Raw genomic sequence first — 17,570 nt, 5'->3', positions numbered from 1 at the left:
ACCGCATGTTGCAGATCCTGTTCGGGCGTTTCTGGATACAGAAAATGTTCGACTGCTGCCCTGGCCAGCACATTCTCCAGATCTCTCACCAATTGAAAACGTCTGGTGAATGGTGGCCGAGCAACTGGCTCGTACAATACGCCAGTCACTACTCTTGCTGAACTGTGGTATCGTGTTGAAGCTGCTTGGGCAGCTGTACCTGTACACGCCATCCAAGCTCTGTTTGACTCAATGGCCAGGCGTATCAAGGCCGTTATTACGGCCAGAGGTGGTTGTTCTGGGTACTGATTTCTTTGGATCTGTGCACTCAAATTGCGCGAAAATGTAATCAAAAATGGTTCAAATGGCTCTGAGCACTATGGGACTTAACTTCTAAGGTCATCAGTCCCCTAGAACTTAGAACTACTTAAACCTAACTAACCGAAGGACATCACACACATCCATGCCTGAGGCAGGATTCGAATCTGCGACCGTAGCGGTCGCGCAGATCCAGACTGTAGCGCCTAGAACCGCTCGGCCACCCATGCCGGCGAAAATGTAATCACATGTCAATTCTAGTATAATATATTTGTCCAAAGAATACCCGTTTTCCATCTGCATTAGCTGGCCGGTGTGGCCGTGCGGTTCTAGGCGCGTCAGTCTGGAACCGCGTGACGGCTACGGTCGCAGGTTCGAATCCTGCCTCGGGCATGCATGTGTGTGATGTCCTTAGGTTAGTTAGGTTTAAGTAGTTCTGAGTTCTAGGGGACTTATGGCCTAAGATGTTGAGTCCCATAGTGCTCAGAACTATTTGAACCATCTGCATTTCTTCTTGGTGTAGTAATTTTGATGGCCAGTAGTGTATTTGGTGTTAGAACTGGTGTGCGACGAATGCACAGCGTACCAGTGCTGCGGCACAGTGGTCTATCGAAAGCACCTCTTTCAGTGTCCACATTAAACATCAAGTAATGAAATTTGTGGGTACCGCCTTTAGTCAGGGTATGCAATCCATGGCAGACCAGTTGCAACGCCGAAGCTGTAGCGCAGATGATGGCGTCGTGAGTTCCGAGTTGTGAAGAAGAAGTCAGAAGGTTCGCCTCCACCTTCCAAATTTTTTTCCACCTTTCTTTTCTAAAAGATTGTGGCTCTTTCTTATTATTTTAATAGAAGCGTCACCTGAAATGTCGATGTTATTTATTATAAATAAAGTATCTGCAGCAATTCTTGTCGCGATGGCCAACGACGTTACTCCAGTGGCCAGAAATCTTAACGTGACTGCCAGTCTTTGTCTGAAAGTGAACACAAGATACACAACGGAAGGTTTTGCTATTACGAAACTTTCTGTAAAATACGAATACCTATCTCTGGGTTTATGGACCGGCTCATGTTTGTATCTTGCCAATAGAAATCTCTTCCATCGATGGTGAGCAACTTCTAAAAAATCTCCTCTTCCAGTCGAAGGAAACTACGAAACGAATCTCGATCTTGAAATCTATGTGATAAAGCATGTTATTTCTGAGTACCGGTAGCTAATACAACATCTAGAATATGGACATTGTCGTTGTGCAGACTGACATTTAACGCTATGCCTTAAATATATTAAATTTAAAATAAAAAACTGGGTGAAAACTCCGTTGAGCTAACGAATAGCTTCTACTAGAACGTATCTGAGATCGTTGTGCAGCATTATCTAGTGTTGTACTACCAGCAGTTCGCTATTCGAGACATTACAAGTTCATAATCTTCTTCGCAATTTTCCCCTCTCTCCTTCAATTTAGCTAACATAGTTCATGACAAGCGACTTCTAACCAAACTGCGTGCGTACGGAGTATCGTCTCAGTTGTGCGACTGGATTCGTCATTTCCTGTCAGTAAGGTCCCAGTTCGTAGTAATAGACGGAAAGTCATCGAGTAAAACAGAAGTAATATCCGGCGTTCCCCAAGGAAGTGTTATAGGTCCTCTATTGCTCCTGATCTATATTAACGACATAGGGGACAATCTAAGAAGCCGTCTTAGATTGTTTGCAGATGATACTGTTTTACCGTCTTGTAAAGTCATCAAATGATTAAAAAGGAATTGAAAAACGATTTAGATAAGATATCTGTATGGTGCGATAAGTGGCAATTGACCCTGAATAAGGAAAAGTGTGAAGTTATTCACATAAGTACTAAAAGAAATCAGCTTAATTTCAATTACGCGATAAATCACAAAAATCTGAAGGCTGTAAATTCAACTAAATATTTAGGGATTACAATTACAAATATCCTAAATTGGAACGATCACATAGATAATATTGTGGGTAGAGCAAACCAAACACTGCGATTCATTGGCAGAACACTTAGAAGGTGCAAGAGATGTACTAAAGAGACTGGTTACACCACACTTGTCCCACCTATTCTAGAGCATTGCTGTGCGGTGTGGGATCCGCATCAGGTGGGACTGACGGATGACATCGAAAAAGTACAGAGAAGGGCAGATCGTTTTGTATTATTGCGAAATAGGCGAGATAGTGTCACAGACATGATACGTGAATTGTAGTGGCAATCATTAAAACAAAGGCGTTTTTCGTTGCGACGGGATCTTCTCACGAAATTTCAGTCACCAGTTTTCTCCTCCGATTGCGAAAACATTCTGTTGCCACCCACATACGTAGGGAGAAATGATCATCACGATAAAATACGAGAAATCAGGGCTCGCACAGAAAAATTTAAGTCCTCGTTTTTCCCGCGTGCCGTTCGAGAGTGGAACAGTAGAGAGACAGCTTGAAGGTGGCTCAAATGGATCAAAGGGCTCTGAGCACTATGGGAGTTAACATCGGAGGTCATCAGTCCCCTAGAACTGAGAACTACTTAAACCTAACTAACCTAAGGACGTCACACACATCCATGCCCGAGACGGGAGTCGAACCTGCGACCGTGGCGGTCGCGCGGTTCCAGACTGAAGCGCCTAGGACCGCTCGGCCACCCCGGCCGGCGAAGGTGGCTCATTGAACCCTCTGCCACGCACTTTACTGTGAATAGCAGAGTAATCACGTAGATGTAGCTGTTTTGAGCGCGTCTGTCGTCGTAGGGATACTGTGCGGCCGACAAGTGCCGCTGGAGAGTGCTGAGAGCGGAAACCACTTCCAGCATCTCGCGCCGCGCCCCGACGGCGCTCCCTCTGGGGGGGGGGGGGGGGGGGGGGGGGGAGGGGGGGGGGCCGGACGCCCTGTCACGCCCTCGCCGACGTCAGTTGCCTCGTCCCGCGTGGCGACGGCTGAAGGAGTATGTGTAAGGAGTTAGTGCAGCGTGTCAAATCTGATGAAAGTACTGCATGTTCTAACAATTCCTATTTCAGATCCCTCACTTTTCTCTTTCGCGTTGCTTCATTCTAGGCGGATATGTTCAACTGGAGAAGGATTTTTGTTTTGTTTTAATCCATTTTTCTTCTGGCATCTATTTATGCCCATTAAGTCCAGAAAGCAGGAGGTGATGAGGGGAATATAAGGGCTATTTCGATATGGGAATGATTTGTCAAATATAGAAAATTGGTCCCATACTGTTCGTTAACGACATTGCGCTAACTGCCGAAACAGAAAAGAAGACCACGGTAACCTGTAACCGACGCCTGCTAAAAATTTGCGCCCGGAAATTGGCGAGGAATATGTTGAACGTAAAATATGCAAAAGGATACAGACTGGGTAAATATCGCTTGAACTACCAGTAAATTATTAATTTCAGTCTCTTAATCGGACCTCGATTAGTATTCTACTGGTTGACAGTACGAAAAGACCAATAAGCTCACCAGACAATAAGGTACTTACTCATAGAGAAATGCTTGCAAGCAACATTTAACACCGTGTAATTCTGCCCGTGTATTTGATGAACGCCTTGATTCCATTAGGAAGCGAGTACACAAGACTGTGCAGATATGTCGCTTCCGGGTTAAGCCACTCGCTGAGGATTTGATCACGGAATTCCACCAAATTGCGGGGATGCTGATGTCGCAGTGTTACCGACTGTTAGAACGTCCACCACACACTTTCTATAGAGTACAAGTCTGGTGGTTTTCCAGGCCAATCGAGAGCTAAAAAATCGGGTAAGTGTCCAAAAAACCAGTCATGTATTATTCCAGTCCTGCGAACTCTGCTGTTGTCGTGTTGAAAAACAGAAATACAGGGTGACAATTATTGAATTACATAAAAATAACGTAATTTAGTTACAAACTACTTCGTGCATACACTTTATGCAACATGCGAATGTTACTACAGATATTCGGATTTAGGTTATGACATGTTCGATATGCCTACCGTCATTGGCGATGATGTGGCGCAGACGAATAGGGAAATTCTGCATGACCCGCCGAACTATCGGAACATCGATGCTGTCGATGACCTCCTCAATGACTGTTTTCAGCTCAGCAATTGTTTTGGGGTTTTTGCTGTACACCTTGACTTCAATATAGCCGCACACAAAAGGAGTCGTCGCTGCGCGGGATTAGCCGAGCGGTCTAAGGCGCTGCAGTCATGGACTGTGCGACTGGTCCCGGCGGAGGTTCGAGTCCTTCCTCGGGCATGGGTGTGTGTGTGTGTTTGTCCTTAGGATAATTTAGGTTAAGTAGTGTGTAAGCTTAGGGACTGACGACCTTAGCAGTTAAGTCTCATAACATTTCACACTTTTTTTTTTTTTAACAAAAGGAGTCGCATGTGTGCAGGTCCGGAGAACATGGCGGCCAATCGTGGCCCATGCCAGTGGCCTAACACTCTCCTGCTTCGATGGAGTCGAGCTCTGTCTTGCATGAACCACATCTTGTTGAAGTCAGGGTCACTTTGGATAACGGGGATGAAATCATCTTCCGAAACCTTCACGTACTATTCGCTACTCTCATTGCAGTCAAGGATTATCGGGCCGATTATGATTATTCCGTGACTGGACTCTGCACACCACACAGTCACCCGTTGAGGGTGAAGAGACTTCTCGATCGCGAAATGCCGTATCTCAGTTCCCCAAATGCGCCAAGTTTGCTTATTCATGAACCCATCCAAAAAAGTGGGCTTCGTCGCCAAACCAAACCGTGCATGCGCATACTAATTCCCATCATGCCCCGCGGCCAACCGTGCAGTTTGAACGTCCTAACGCAAACCGTTCAGAAGTTGTGACGATTTTATTTCATATAGTTCAATAATTGTCACCCTGTAGCAACAGCATGCACATCACGCAGATGGCGACTGCAAGACAACGCCTGATAATTCAGACTTTATAAGTAAACATGCTGGTTCATGTCAGTGATCATCTCATTGAGCGGTCCAAATTCATGATAAGAAAAATATCTCCAAAACATCAAGTCGCACGTCCGACTTGAACTCGACCTCGCACACATTCAGCGTGAAATGATTCATTGGGCCTTCGCTACACTCTACCTCGAGTGTAATTTGAAAATAGGTAAAAAGTGGTTCGTCAGACCACATTACTTTCCGCCAGTCAGCTGCTGGACACCTTTAATGATTGCTAGCCCACAGTCTTACTCTCAGGGTTATGCGCCCGTGAGAGCAATGGTCTCATATGAGGCGCCCGACCAAATGTGCACTGCACGTTGCTCCCGTCTCAATGTCCTCTCGCTGACAAGGTGGGATGGGCCTTCATCCACTGCCTCTAGCAATTCCTGTCGGGTTTGGAAGCGATTTTGATTCACCAGCCCACCCGTCTCCCGTGTCTCTGTCAGGACCTTTCCTCGGTCATAATTCTGACGTCGTATTGCGTGACCCTGTGTGTTGCATCTCTTCATATAGCCATGTTGACAGTCTGCCGCGAAGCGCCAACAAACCTATCAGCTTCACACGCCCAAATAAGATGGCCCCTTTTGGCCACTCTGTTTACGTCCTTATATTTACCCATCTTTGCGAACAATGCCCGCTCGAAACATGATTGCCTCAGTCGGCGCTACTGCCTTATGCTCACGCCCTTGCCTCAGCACATTACTCGACCGCTGCGCCATCTGTAGTCTAATTTCTTGTCCGGTGAGGTTATTACTCTTTTAGCATTGTTACTCAATAAATCAACTAGTTCACACTACACCAACGGGTCGGCCGCTGGTGGCCGAGTGGTTCTGGGCGCTTCAGTCTGGAACCGCGCGACCGCTACGGTCGCAGGTTCGAATCCTGCCTCGGGCATGGATGTGTGTCATGTCCTTAGGTTAGTCAGGTTTAAGTAGTTCTAAGTTCTACGTCACTGATGACCTCAGAAGTTAAGTCGCACAGTGCTCAGAGCCATTTGAACCATTTTGAACCAGCGAAGACCGAAGACGTGTCTGGGGACGTGGTGGAAAGCGACAGGATACCTACCCGGCTGCCGCCCGCCATATGACTCGAAGTCATGTGTGACTCTCTGCGGTGCCATTTATTTTCGTAGCAGGACTCTTCTGGTTGTCACCCGTGGTACAGTGAAAGCACGGCGGTACGTCGACGACATTCTACGCCCCGTTTTGTTACCCCTCATGGTCTTGCATTTCAGCAAGATAATGCCTGCCCGCACACGGCGAGAATTCTTACAGCTTGACTTCCTACTTGCCGAACTCTACATCGCCCTACCTCTACCTAACTGAGAACATGTCGAGCATTACGGGCATGGCTCTCTAACCAGCTCGCTATACTGACTTTCGTACGAGCGCAAAAACTTGACTATGGTGGTGGCATTCTCCAAGAACTTTCGCACAAAAGCTTATGCAGGCTGGAACTGTTATTGAATGCTTGCGTACGACACATTTGTGAGCTACACTGTTTCGACCATACCACTCCTGCGTATCATGGCTACATGCTGATAAGCGTGGAGATCATCACACTCTAATTTGCTCTATCGTCTCTTCAATCATTGCACTCCCCCTTATTTAGCTTCAACCCTTACACTGCAATCCGAACAGCAAAGCAGAAATCCTCGTTCTCAAGCAAAGCAAAATCCTCTCTGTACTACCACGTAACACTGCCGTGTTCTCTACAACATTTTCTTTATCAGTAACGCGACTCTGGAACAATCTTCCTCAAGAAATTAGACACATTAAATCCCTCGCAAACTTGAAAAGAAAGTGAATGGTTCACCTTCTATGACAACAGCCATCTCTCCTAGGTACTGGTCTGCAGCGCAACTCTCGTCAGCCCACCCTCCCCCACAATTTTCCCCTCATCCATGTTCCCAGAGATCCTTATTTAAATTCTCTTCTTTCGTATCAGCTACTGGCACTGTCACTTTAATCTTTTCCTCTTTCGTTATCCCTTCCGGTTCTGTAATTCTAAACATGTATTGAAATGTACTGGACTAACCTCTATGCCCTTCACTATTATAATCATTACTATTACTGTCAGTTATTGTTATCAGTATCAATGTCAGTTATTACTATTATGTCTTTGTAATACCTTTGGTATGTGTTGTTCCTGGTCAGAAGTAGGAGAGGGCCTTAAGGTCCTAATCTGTTCGAGCTAAATAGGCAATAAACAAATAAAAACATTAAATAAATGGCGACTTCTGCCTTTAAGGAAGTCACGAACCCAGTAACAAATCTACCCCGATAATAGGCAAGCTGGTATTTTCTTTTCTTTTTCTTTTTTTTCCACTAAACGACAATGTGGAACTCTATCAATTGCCTTCTTGTAGTCAAAGAACACGAGAAGGAGTTGGACTCCGGAGTCTACGGCGCTGTGGATCTCATGGACAAAGAGGGCGAACTCAGTTTCGCAACATCTATGTTCACGGTATCAGTACGGACTTTTTGTAGGTTCTTGTTCCACTAAAATCGTTGTAGTACATGAAAATAAAACACGTTTCAAACATTCTACAGTACAGAGCATCAGCGATATAGGCTTGTCATGAAGTGCATCGGTCCTAAGGCACTTCTTGGAAATGGCTATGGCCTGCGCATTTGTCCAGTCGCACTGAGGGTGAGCTGTTTCTTACGCAAAGTCTCTGTAGAATCTCACATGTTTCCTCGCCCGGCCTAGTTTGTACCTTTCTAGTATTAAGCGATTGTAGTTACTGTTCTATTCGGCGATCACTTCGGAATTCACTGGCGAATCTTGTCTTTCGTGATTGTTTTCATCTGCCAAATGTGAAATGTTGGCAGACGAAGATTGTTGTGGCTGACCAATAAGGCTGTTTATCTCGGCGGTTCTGACAACGTAATCTTTCCAGATCAGAAAGAACCCTTCGTCTGTGGCCCTCCGGTGCACAAGGAAACGATAACAAACACCCACAGGATCCACAGGCTTCGCAGTGCTTCTCACGACAGCGTGTAAAATGAATGAAAGAAAAGTACACTCAAATTAACTGGAAGCAGCATTTGCAGCTTGCTAGGCGATTACAGCTCAAAATAATTGAATAAGAAGTTGTAAACACAGCCTGCCGTATCTGAACATTAAATTATTTGACTTAGCTATGAGAGGCGCTTCTCTTTTTTTTTCAGTATGAATTTAACGTGCAGTACGACGACGTTAAGATGTGCCAGATTTTTTTTTGAAGTAACATCGATTTTTGGTTACTCCTTGCTTCTGTAAACCATATCATCCTCGTAAATTTGGACAAAAGTCGTTGCCATTTAAGAAGTGAATACCTCGGCACGATTGTTCTTACCCAGCCTCTAATGTATGAACTGATTCAGAAATTGTTTACAATGAACAGTTTTTATACAGCCTTAATTCAACGGTATTTATGTCATACGCAGAGCTCAACAACGCGTTTCGAGACAGTGCTCTCCCAGTCGGATTATAAAACCTAGCTCATGAAGTTAAAACACTAAAAAAAGTACCAACAATAGCAACTGCTGCCTTCCTAAGACCAAATGGAACAAAAACACTGGACTGTGGGTCCTCCCCTAGCATTAAAATCGCCGGCGCCCCATCTCAAAGCGCACACAAAAACCAGGCGGCCACGTACTGCTCTCCTGTGTGAACTTGACGCTTCTGCAGAGGTCCTCAGAGGCTGAGAATCGACGTGTCCGTGGGATCACAATGTAACCGCAGCCATTGGATGAACCGTCTGTTCTACATGTCGCCTGCTTTTCCTTACTTCCTAAGCCTACGATCGCCTTCCTCCAACTATGTGATCAAAAGTATCCGGACACCTGGCTGAAAATGACTCACAAGTTCGTGGCGCCCTCCATAGGTAATGCTGGAATTCAGTATTGTGTTGGCCCACCCTTAGCCTTGATGACAGCTTGCACTCTCACAGGCATACGTTCAATAACGTTTCTTGGGGAATGGCAGCCCATCCTTCACGGAGTGCTGCATTGAGGAGGGGTATCGATGTCGGTCGGTGAGGCCTGGCAACAAGTCGGCGTTCCAAAACATCACAAAAGTGTTCTATAGGACTCAGGTCAGGACTCTGTGCAGGCCAGTCCATTACAGGGATGTTATCGTCGTGTAACCACTCTGCCAAATGCCGTGCATTATGAACAGGTGCTCGATAGTGCTGGGAGATGCGATAGCCATCCCCGAATTGCTCTTCAACAGTGGGGAGCAAGAAGGTGCTTAATACATCAATGTAGACCTGTGCTGTGATGGTGCCACACAAAATAACAAGGGGTGCAAGGCCCCTCCATGAAAAACACGGCCACACCATAGCACCACAGCCACCGAATTTTACTGTTTTCACTACACACGCTGCCAGATGGCGTTCGCCGCGATTTCGCCACACCGGCACCCTGCCATCAGATCGCCACACTGTGCACCGTGGTTCGTCACTCCACACAACGTTTTTCCACTGTTCTGCCGTCCAATGCATACGCTCCTTAGACCAAGCGAGGCGTCGTTTGGCAGTTACCGGCGGGATGTGTGGCTTATGAGCACCCGCTCGACCACGGAATCCAAGTTTTCTCACCTCCTGCCTAACTTTAATAGTACTTACCCTGATGCAGTTTGGAATTCCTGTGTGATGGTCTGGATAGATGTCTTCCTATTACACATTACGACTCTCTTCAACTGTCGACGGTCTCTTTGAGTCAACAGACGTGCTGTACGTGTCCCTTAACGTTTCCACTTCAGTATCACATCAGAAATAGTGGGCCTAGGAATGTTTAGAAGTGTGGAAATCTCGCGTACAGACGTGTGACCTGACTACGTTCGAAGTCCCTGTGTTCCGCGGAGCGCTCCATTCAGGTCTCTCACGATGTCTAATAACTACTGAGGTCGCTGATATGGAGTACCTGGCAGTAGGTGGCAGCACAGTATGAAAAACGTATGTTTTTGGGGTTGTCCGGATACTTTTGATCACTTAGTGTATTTCGTCAGAGACGTATTACGGGTTGATAATCTTGTACCTGACCTAAAATATAAAACGCGATCACAAAGTTTCTGTTTTGGGGCGTTGTTGCAGCTTATATGCTTCTTAGCGCGACTCCTTTGTGCGTATGTAATCACCAACATGTAGGCGAGATATTAGTGTGTGGCATTCGTGTCTTTCCGTATTGCGTGCGGTAAACGCGGAAACGTGAACTATGGTGATGTAACTACCAAATGAATCAAAACAGGAACAACGTGCTGTTATTATTCTAGAACAAACACCGGTAGACATCCGTTACTTTTCATGAATGGCGACGTCCAGTTCTTCTAGCAAGTAGACTTACCTCACTTTGTTTTCTAAGTACAAGATTTCTCAGTCTCCTATTCACTACTGGGGATGAACTATTTCGTATACATGATTCGCAACAACTGATCTGTCAGAATTCCTTACTCTGAATGCATCTTTATGTTACTTGCAGCCAGTGAAAAACGTTCTTGGTGTAACGCTTACACCCCACCGTGGAACCGCTCCAATCGGGCGCGCTTGCTACGTCCCTGCCCGAAGCACGACTACTGCAGCCGTTGGCTCGTTGAAGGAGAACGAAGTTTCCTACATAGTACTAAGTTTGTTAAAAGAAAACTGGCAATGGAAAGACTCTGAATAAAGTTATCTTACTACTGAGAATCGCTACGATAGTTGAATAACGGTTAGCAGCACTGATATTGATACAAGCGCCAAAACGGGAATAGTGGGAGTACCACCTTACTTGTTCTCGACAAGTGTATCCTAGTTTAGCAAAAAATATTCTCCGTTCCATATTTCCATTTTAGTAAAGGTGAAACAAATGCCACGTGTTTTGCAATAGTGATCTACATCATTCAAGTGACACCACTGTCAGTAACAAAACACTGCTTTGTTGTTTCTCATGTCAGTCTGAAACAATAGAAATCATGGACCTGGAAGGCAATGCGATTGAAGACGGAAGGAGAAGAGAACAAGAATTTTCTAAGCTATGCAAAGGGCAGAAGAGAATGAAGGATTTAAACGATCATGTTTGATCTTGAGAAGACATTGCGATTACCGGGGATCCCTGACAGCACTACATTCTGTAAAAAGCTGTTGTGGGTTCATAGGAGCCTTGTTCACAATACAACAGGAAGAGGGTTTTGCTTTGTTTGGGTCGAAGGCGCTGCAGGTCAAGACGCCCAAGAAGTAGGTTCGTACCTCAAGAAGTGTATGGAGAATAACGTAAAGGAAAACATCACTCAGCTAATTTTGTGACCAGGTTCACGTGGTGGCTGCAAATGAAACATCAAAATAATCTTGAAGTTGAAGGCTTCATGGAAAATCATTCGTCTGTCATCTCAGTTTCTCTGAGGTCCCTGAATGCTGGGCACGCATTTCTGCCAAATGATGCCAATTTCAGTGATGTTGAAGGAGCTTTGAAAATTCAGCAACGCATTCACGGACTAAGAGACAATCTAAATGTTATAAAAATTGTACCAAAAGAGGCTCTCTTGTTGTAACTTTAGCGGAGACCAACAATTTTGTTGAGAACAGTAATGTGAACTGTAAGGTTGACAGCCGGCCGTTGGTGGCCGAGCGGTTCTAGGCGATTCAGTCCGGAGCCGCGCGACTGCTGCGGTCGCAGGTTCGGATCCTGCCTCGGGCGTGGATGTCCTTAGGTTAGTTAGGTTTAAGTACTTCTCAGTTCTAGAGGACTGATGACCTCAGATGTTGGGTCCCATAGTGCTCAGAGCCATTTGAACCATTTGTAAGGTTGACACTACCGGAAACAAAATTCTTCACAATAAAGGATGGCAGCCAAAAACAGTTGGCTGCCATCCTTTATTGTGAAGAATTTTAACAGTTGCTGCTGCAGCCATGTTTAAAATCTGGAAACAAAATTAATTGGACGAAAATAAGCGAAATAATGTAGAAAAAGGAAGATCAGTTCAAGCTGGACATAAAACCAGACCATGATGATGATTCCTGTGTTACAATGGACACACAGAAGATCAGCAGTGAAGATGCTCTATTTCAAACTCTTATAGACTCTTTAATCTACTGTGGCCTCAAGCGGATGTCATATTTAGTCCAGAACTTGAAGATCTGAAATATGATTTACACTTGATACCCAGCGATGCCCAGCAATTTTATCGTTTATTCATGATCACGTCTTTGTTGACATCTAACTATTTATTGGTAAGTCAGTTTTGAAGAAAAACGTAATAATGGCGAAAGATTGCATAATGCGCATAACAGAACATTGGATTGAATAAATGTTTCATACTACCTCTCCAGATATTTTATTTGTTTTAGCATGGAGTAAATAAATACTGCTTAAAATGTGTTACATGTGCTTGTATAACCATATTACCAACGAAATACTCACAGTTTATCGGATGATTGTTGCTAACCAAGCAATAGTGATCAAAGAGAGCCGGCCGCTGTGGCCAAGCGGTTCTAGGCGCCTCAGTTTGGAATCGGACTGCTGCTACGATCATAGGTTCGAATCCTGCCTCGGGCATGGATGTGTGTTGTCCTTAGGGTAGTTAGTGGACTGATGACCTCAGATGTTAAGTCCCATAGTGCTTAGAGCCATTTGACATCTGTTACACAACACTGCATAAGTATGTAATATTTTTGAACACTAACGTGCATAATTGCCTACATTTGCTCCAGTTTTGGGAACGATACCTATTACGCTAGTTTTACAATAAGAAGGTTTACAGCTTGTGGTTTTGGAGCTCTGGTCACTACTACTAATCGCGTTCGAATTGTCAATCAAAAGTGAATCCTTCATCTTTAGGAAATATTAATATATGAAAATATGTCTACACCTCACTCCACCTCCTAGTCGAGCTAACAGTTGCATTCTCAGTTACGAAGTGAAGCTTTAAAGTAAATACTATGACTTACAGAACCAGAAAAGTCACGTCCCCACTTACACAGGGATAATAACCGTCGCGATAAAATGAGAGGAATCAAAGCTCGCAGATAAATATTTCGGTGATCATTTGCCTTACATAAGATCCAGCCGCTGTTTCCCGCTTTGCGAGGGAACCAATAACCCCTGCAAACTGCTGTGGGCGCATGTCGAGTCGGGCTCTTGTCTCGACACTGTGGCCACTTGCGTATCGATTAACCGTTACGAAACAGACTCGCACTGCGCGGACTCGAAACTCAGATTTCCCGCTTATCGCGAGCAGTCGCCATAATCACTTCGGCTACCCGAGCATCCCTCCAGGGCTGATCCTGCTGTGTGCAACTTTGTACACAACGACAGGGAGCAGAAATGATTACCGAGCAGGTTAATACGACAAACAGAAGATTGAGTTAACCTGTATCTCTCCAAGTGCACAAAGACTTATTATAAAGTAAGCAGCAAAAAATAAGTGAAACTATTACAACAGCAACAGTGATGAGGCTCTCTGAACTAAGCACGAACATCAGTGTCGTGGCGAAGGGGCTGCAGGTGCGAGTGGAGCCTCTGGCTGCCGCTGTCTCTCAGCTGGTCGTAAGATGTGTTTCAAAAATGAACAGCATAGAGACAGAAGTTATGATACTCTCTGCAGGACGTGACCATCATTTAGCAGGACAATGCTCAAGCATGTACAGTGCAAGCTGTTACTGATTTGTTTGACTGATGGGTCTACTAAGTGCTAAACCACCTACCGCACTCCCCTGACTTAAGCTCTCGTGAGTTCAACTCGAGTTTTAAACTGAAGGATACACTATACGGCATTCTCTTCAGAACTACTACAAATTAGTGGGGCAATAGACCGCGCCGCTAGAACCGTCAATAAAACTGGCACTGCTAAGAGTATCCTACGACTTCCACATCTCTGGTACAATGCTGGTGACTACTTTCAGGTCAGTAATACTTTGAAACACGTATCTATTTTGTACGAGCTGTAAATAAATAGCTGCCACTATTAAAGTACCAACCCTCGTACTTACCTAAAGTTGCAGAGTGATGGTTAATTCAAAATGGTTGAAATGGCTCTGAGCACTATGAGATTTAACATCTGAGGTCATCAGTCCCCTAGAACTTAGAACTACTTAAACCTAACTAACCTAAGGACATCACACACATCCATGCCCGAGGCAGGATTCGAACCTGCGACCGTAGCGGTCGCGCGGTTCCAGACTGTAGCGCCTTTAACCGCTTGGCCACCGCGGCCGGCGATGGTTAATTGTCCACCACAGTTTTAACAGAGTAAGTGGACGCTGTGTATATGTTTTGAGCCAGTATGGCTTAAAGCGCCTAAATTACCCAGACTCTCTTTATCCAGTAACCGAGAATGGAGGTACTTAGCGACTTCCAACAAAGTTTAATTTGAAACCTTTTGTATCTTGAACCATTAAGGCTTCGTAGGCGTAACGTCAAATATTTAACGCGTTAACTCACATGTAAAGTAATCAGACGTTTGAAGCTGATTTATTCGTGGCAGTTGGATTGTTTGCAGAATTGGGATTGGTGGGGAGGGCTGCTGTTGCGACTGTCTTATTGTATAGTGCAGGTGGAGACACACTCGAACTTTCATTTGTACCACTGCAAACATCAGAAAATTGGACACTGGATTTGTGTGCTTGTTGTGTTATTGCCATAGCAGTTTCTTTGGCGCTTCAGTGCAGTCTCATTTGACCAGAACCTCGGGTACGGACCACGGCTGACACTTGCAACGTGTCAGGCGATCCCACAGGTGTCGTTCGCGGTCAAATATAGCAGCGCAGAGTTACAGTTACGTAAATTACATAAAAATTACGTTGTATGTAACAGGTTCGTCACTTCAGGTAACAAAAGGGCATATCAGCTCACTACATTATATCGATGAACAGCAGAAGACATACTTATAATAAGGCAAGTTTTTTGTTATTCATACATTTTTTTGGTTTCATCGACTTGATTTAGCAGCTAACTTTCAATAATTTACTTAATTTTCGTGTAAGAAAATTTATATAAAACGATTTTCGTGTATCTTTCATATAAAAAACATTACGTTTTGGCTCTAATTATTTTTAAGTTTCGTTGTTTCCAATTTGCATTACCTGCTAGTTTGGTTTCGTTGAAGGAAAAAAAAAAGAAGTGGATTGAGGGTCATTTTGGCTCAGTAGGATAAGCGATGCCTCTCCATTTGAAAAGACATAGATTGCCATAAAATCGTATTTACTTATCTCAAAAACATTTGTTCAGAAGGAGCTTTGAAACCAAAAACTTTATTACTGGGAACTTAATTATTATTATTGCTGCATTAGCTTTAATAATGCAACATAAAAATCTAATTTTTACGGAGCATGTGACGTAAGTATGAGAAAATCACATTTTATTTTATGCTTTCATAAAGTCTCTACTTCGCCTACGAACTCAGAGACAATGTGAAGTATATATAGGGTGTAAACGATTATTGTTTACAACGTAGCATAGCTATGTAGTGAAAGTCGAAACGAAGAATTTTATACAAGACACTTGTGGTCTATTAAGTTGGGAAACAGCCACCAAAAGGTTCACAAGACTACATGAACTATAGCCCATGTGCGTCGCGTGAGATTTTCATGTTCTCCTCTCCAGCTCTCTACACATCGTCATCGATTGTATCGCAAATTTTGCTTGCATTAGCTTGTTATTTCTTCACTGCCTAGTTATTACATGTTTGTCTGTTTGTTGTATCTGCTCGTAACGGGCAACACATCGTCCGTAATTGGCGAGCAGTCTGTACTCGGGGCCGGTTGTCCGTGCGCCACCCTATATTAATTCCCTGCGATCAGTCACACAAGGCTACGGTTGGCTAAACGAGAGGTTCTGCAGAATCACAGAAATTACTTCTAAAAGTGTGTAAGAATTCTGTAATGAATAAAAACTCTATACTCCAGGGGGGAGGCAAGTGCCCCCTCTTGGTGCCCTCCATCCTTCAGTCACCTACACTACTAGTTTTCAGCTTTTCATAAAAACCATATACCAAACACAAATGAACGGTGAACGAGTAAAAATGAACGGTTCCCAAAAAAGAACGATCAGCAGTGAACTAGTTCCCAAGGATGAACGAGTTTGCCCAGCCCTACTAACGACGGCATTTACATCCTAGCACGGTGTTTCCGCCTTTCTGCCTGGCCCGCTGTGAGTGCCGGGTGACAGTGGTGCTGTTGTGTGGCCCGCAGGGACGGCGAGGAGTGGCTGCGCTTCCGGCGCGTGCTGAGCGGCCAGCTGCTGCGAGCCGGCAGCGTCCCCGAGCTGCTGGTGGCGCCGTGCCGCGCCGTCGCCGAGAACTTCGCCTCGGAGCTGGCGGCCGGCCAGGTGGTGCCCGACCTCGAGAGCCACATGTACCTCTGGGCCACCGACGGTGAGTGCCGCGCCGGCGCCGCGTACAAGCCTCTGCGTACTCTGCGTGTCCAGACAGCCAGTGGGCTACTGCCCGCATTTCCGACTCTCCAGTCGCGAATGGTCCGAGCGAAGACCGCGTGTCGGTAAATCTCCCACATGAGCAAGTACACGTCTAAATATCCACGGGTGTGCTGCCGGTCTATAGTGTCCAACGGGCACAATATTTCGGCGATCATACATGTCGCCATCATCAGGTGAACTGACGGACTGAGCTCCTGTGAACGTGCCGGCGCGGAGATCCGTACGCTATGGCTGCTCAGAGGGAACTGGGTTCGGTCGCGGCGGCGGCCGATTTAAATACCCTCCGCCCGCGGCGCGCTCCCTCCGAAATACAGTTCTCAAAATACAGTTTGAAAAAATGGGTACTCAGAGTGGCAGATTCAACGTGCTCTCCGCCCAACCACTGCAGCACAACCTGTTGAGATGGATGAAGTCACGAGGGAGGAGGTAGGCACTGCATTTATTCCATACACAGGCGCACTCTCGGGGAAAATCGCCCGCATTCTGAAGAAACACCGGGTCGGAACTGTGTTTTGTCCTCCAAATAAAACTCGTGCACTGGTGGGGAGCGCCAAAGATGTCCTCGGTTTGAGGAAGGCCGGCGTGTACCAGATTCCGTGTCAATGTGGCAAGTCGTATATTGGTCAGACGATGCGTACCGTCGAGGATCGATGCCGTGAACACCAGAGGCACACTCGACTGATGTATCCGAGCAAGTCGGCGGTCGCTGAACATTGTTTGTCGGAAAATCACGCCATGGAGTATGACCGCACGAGGATTCTGGTACAGACGTCGAGATACTGGGACAGCGTTGTTAGAGACGCCATCGAAATTCGCACCAATGACGACCTCATAAACCGTGACTGTGGCTATAATCTTAGCAAGGCTTGGGAACGAGCGATTGGGTTAATCAAGAGTAAATCGAGCAAACGTATAGTTGTGACGACCACGGCGGACAGAGCCAT

The 17,570-nt window shown here is 45.4% G+C and overlaps 1 protein-coding gene across 1 annotated transcript in view; it reads left to right on the top strand.

Moving 5' to 3' along the window:
• LOC124795200 (cytochrome P450 315a1, mitochondrial) overlaps nucleotides 1-17,570 on the top strand; it is a gene marked incomplete at its 5' end in the record, with an annotated part of 137,956 nt that overhangs the window by 72,074 nt on the left and 48,312 nt on the right. Inside the window, one exon of the mRNA XM_047259110.1 lies at nucleotides 16,383-16,564. Coding sequence (XP_047115066.1) covers nucleotides 16,383-16,564 — 182 coding nt within the window. The remainder of the gene's footprint in view (nucleotides 1-16,382; nucleotides 16,565-17,570) is intronic.

This window comes from Schistocerca piceifrons, chromosome 1 (genome assembly GCF_021461385.2).
Source record: "Schistocerca piceifrons isolate TAMUIC-IGC-003096 chromosome 1, iqSchPice1.1, whole genome shotgun sequence".
Lineage (NCBI taxonomy): Eukaryota > Metazoa > Arthropoda > Insecta > Orthoptera > Acrididae > Schistocerca > Schistocerca piceifrons.
This window is presented reverse-complemented; position numbering and strand designations above follow the sequence as displayed.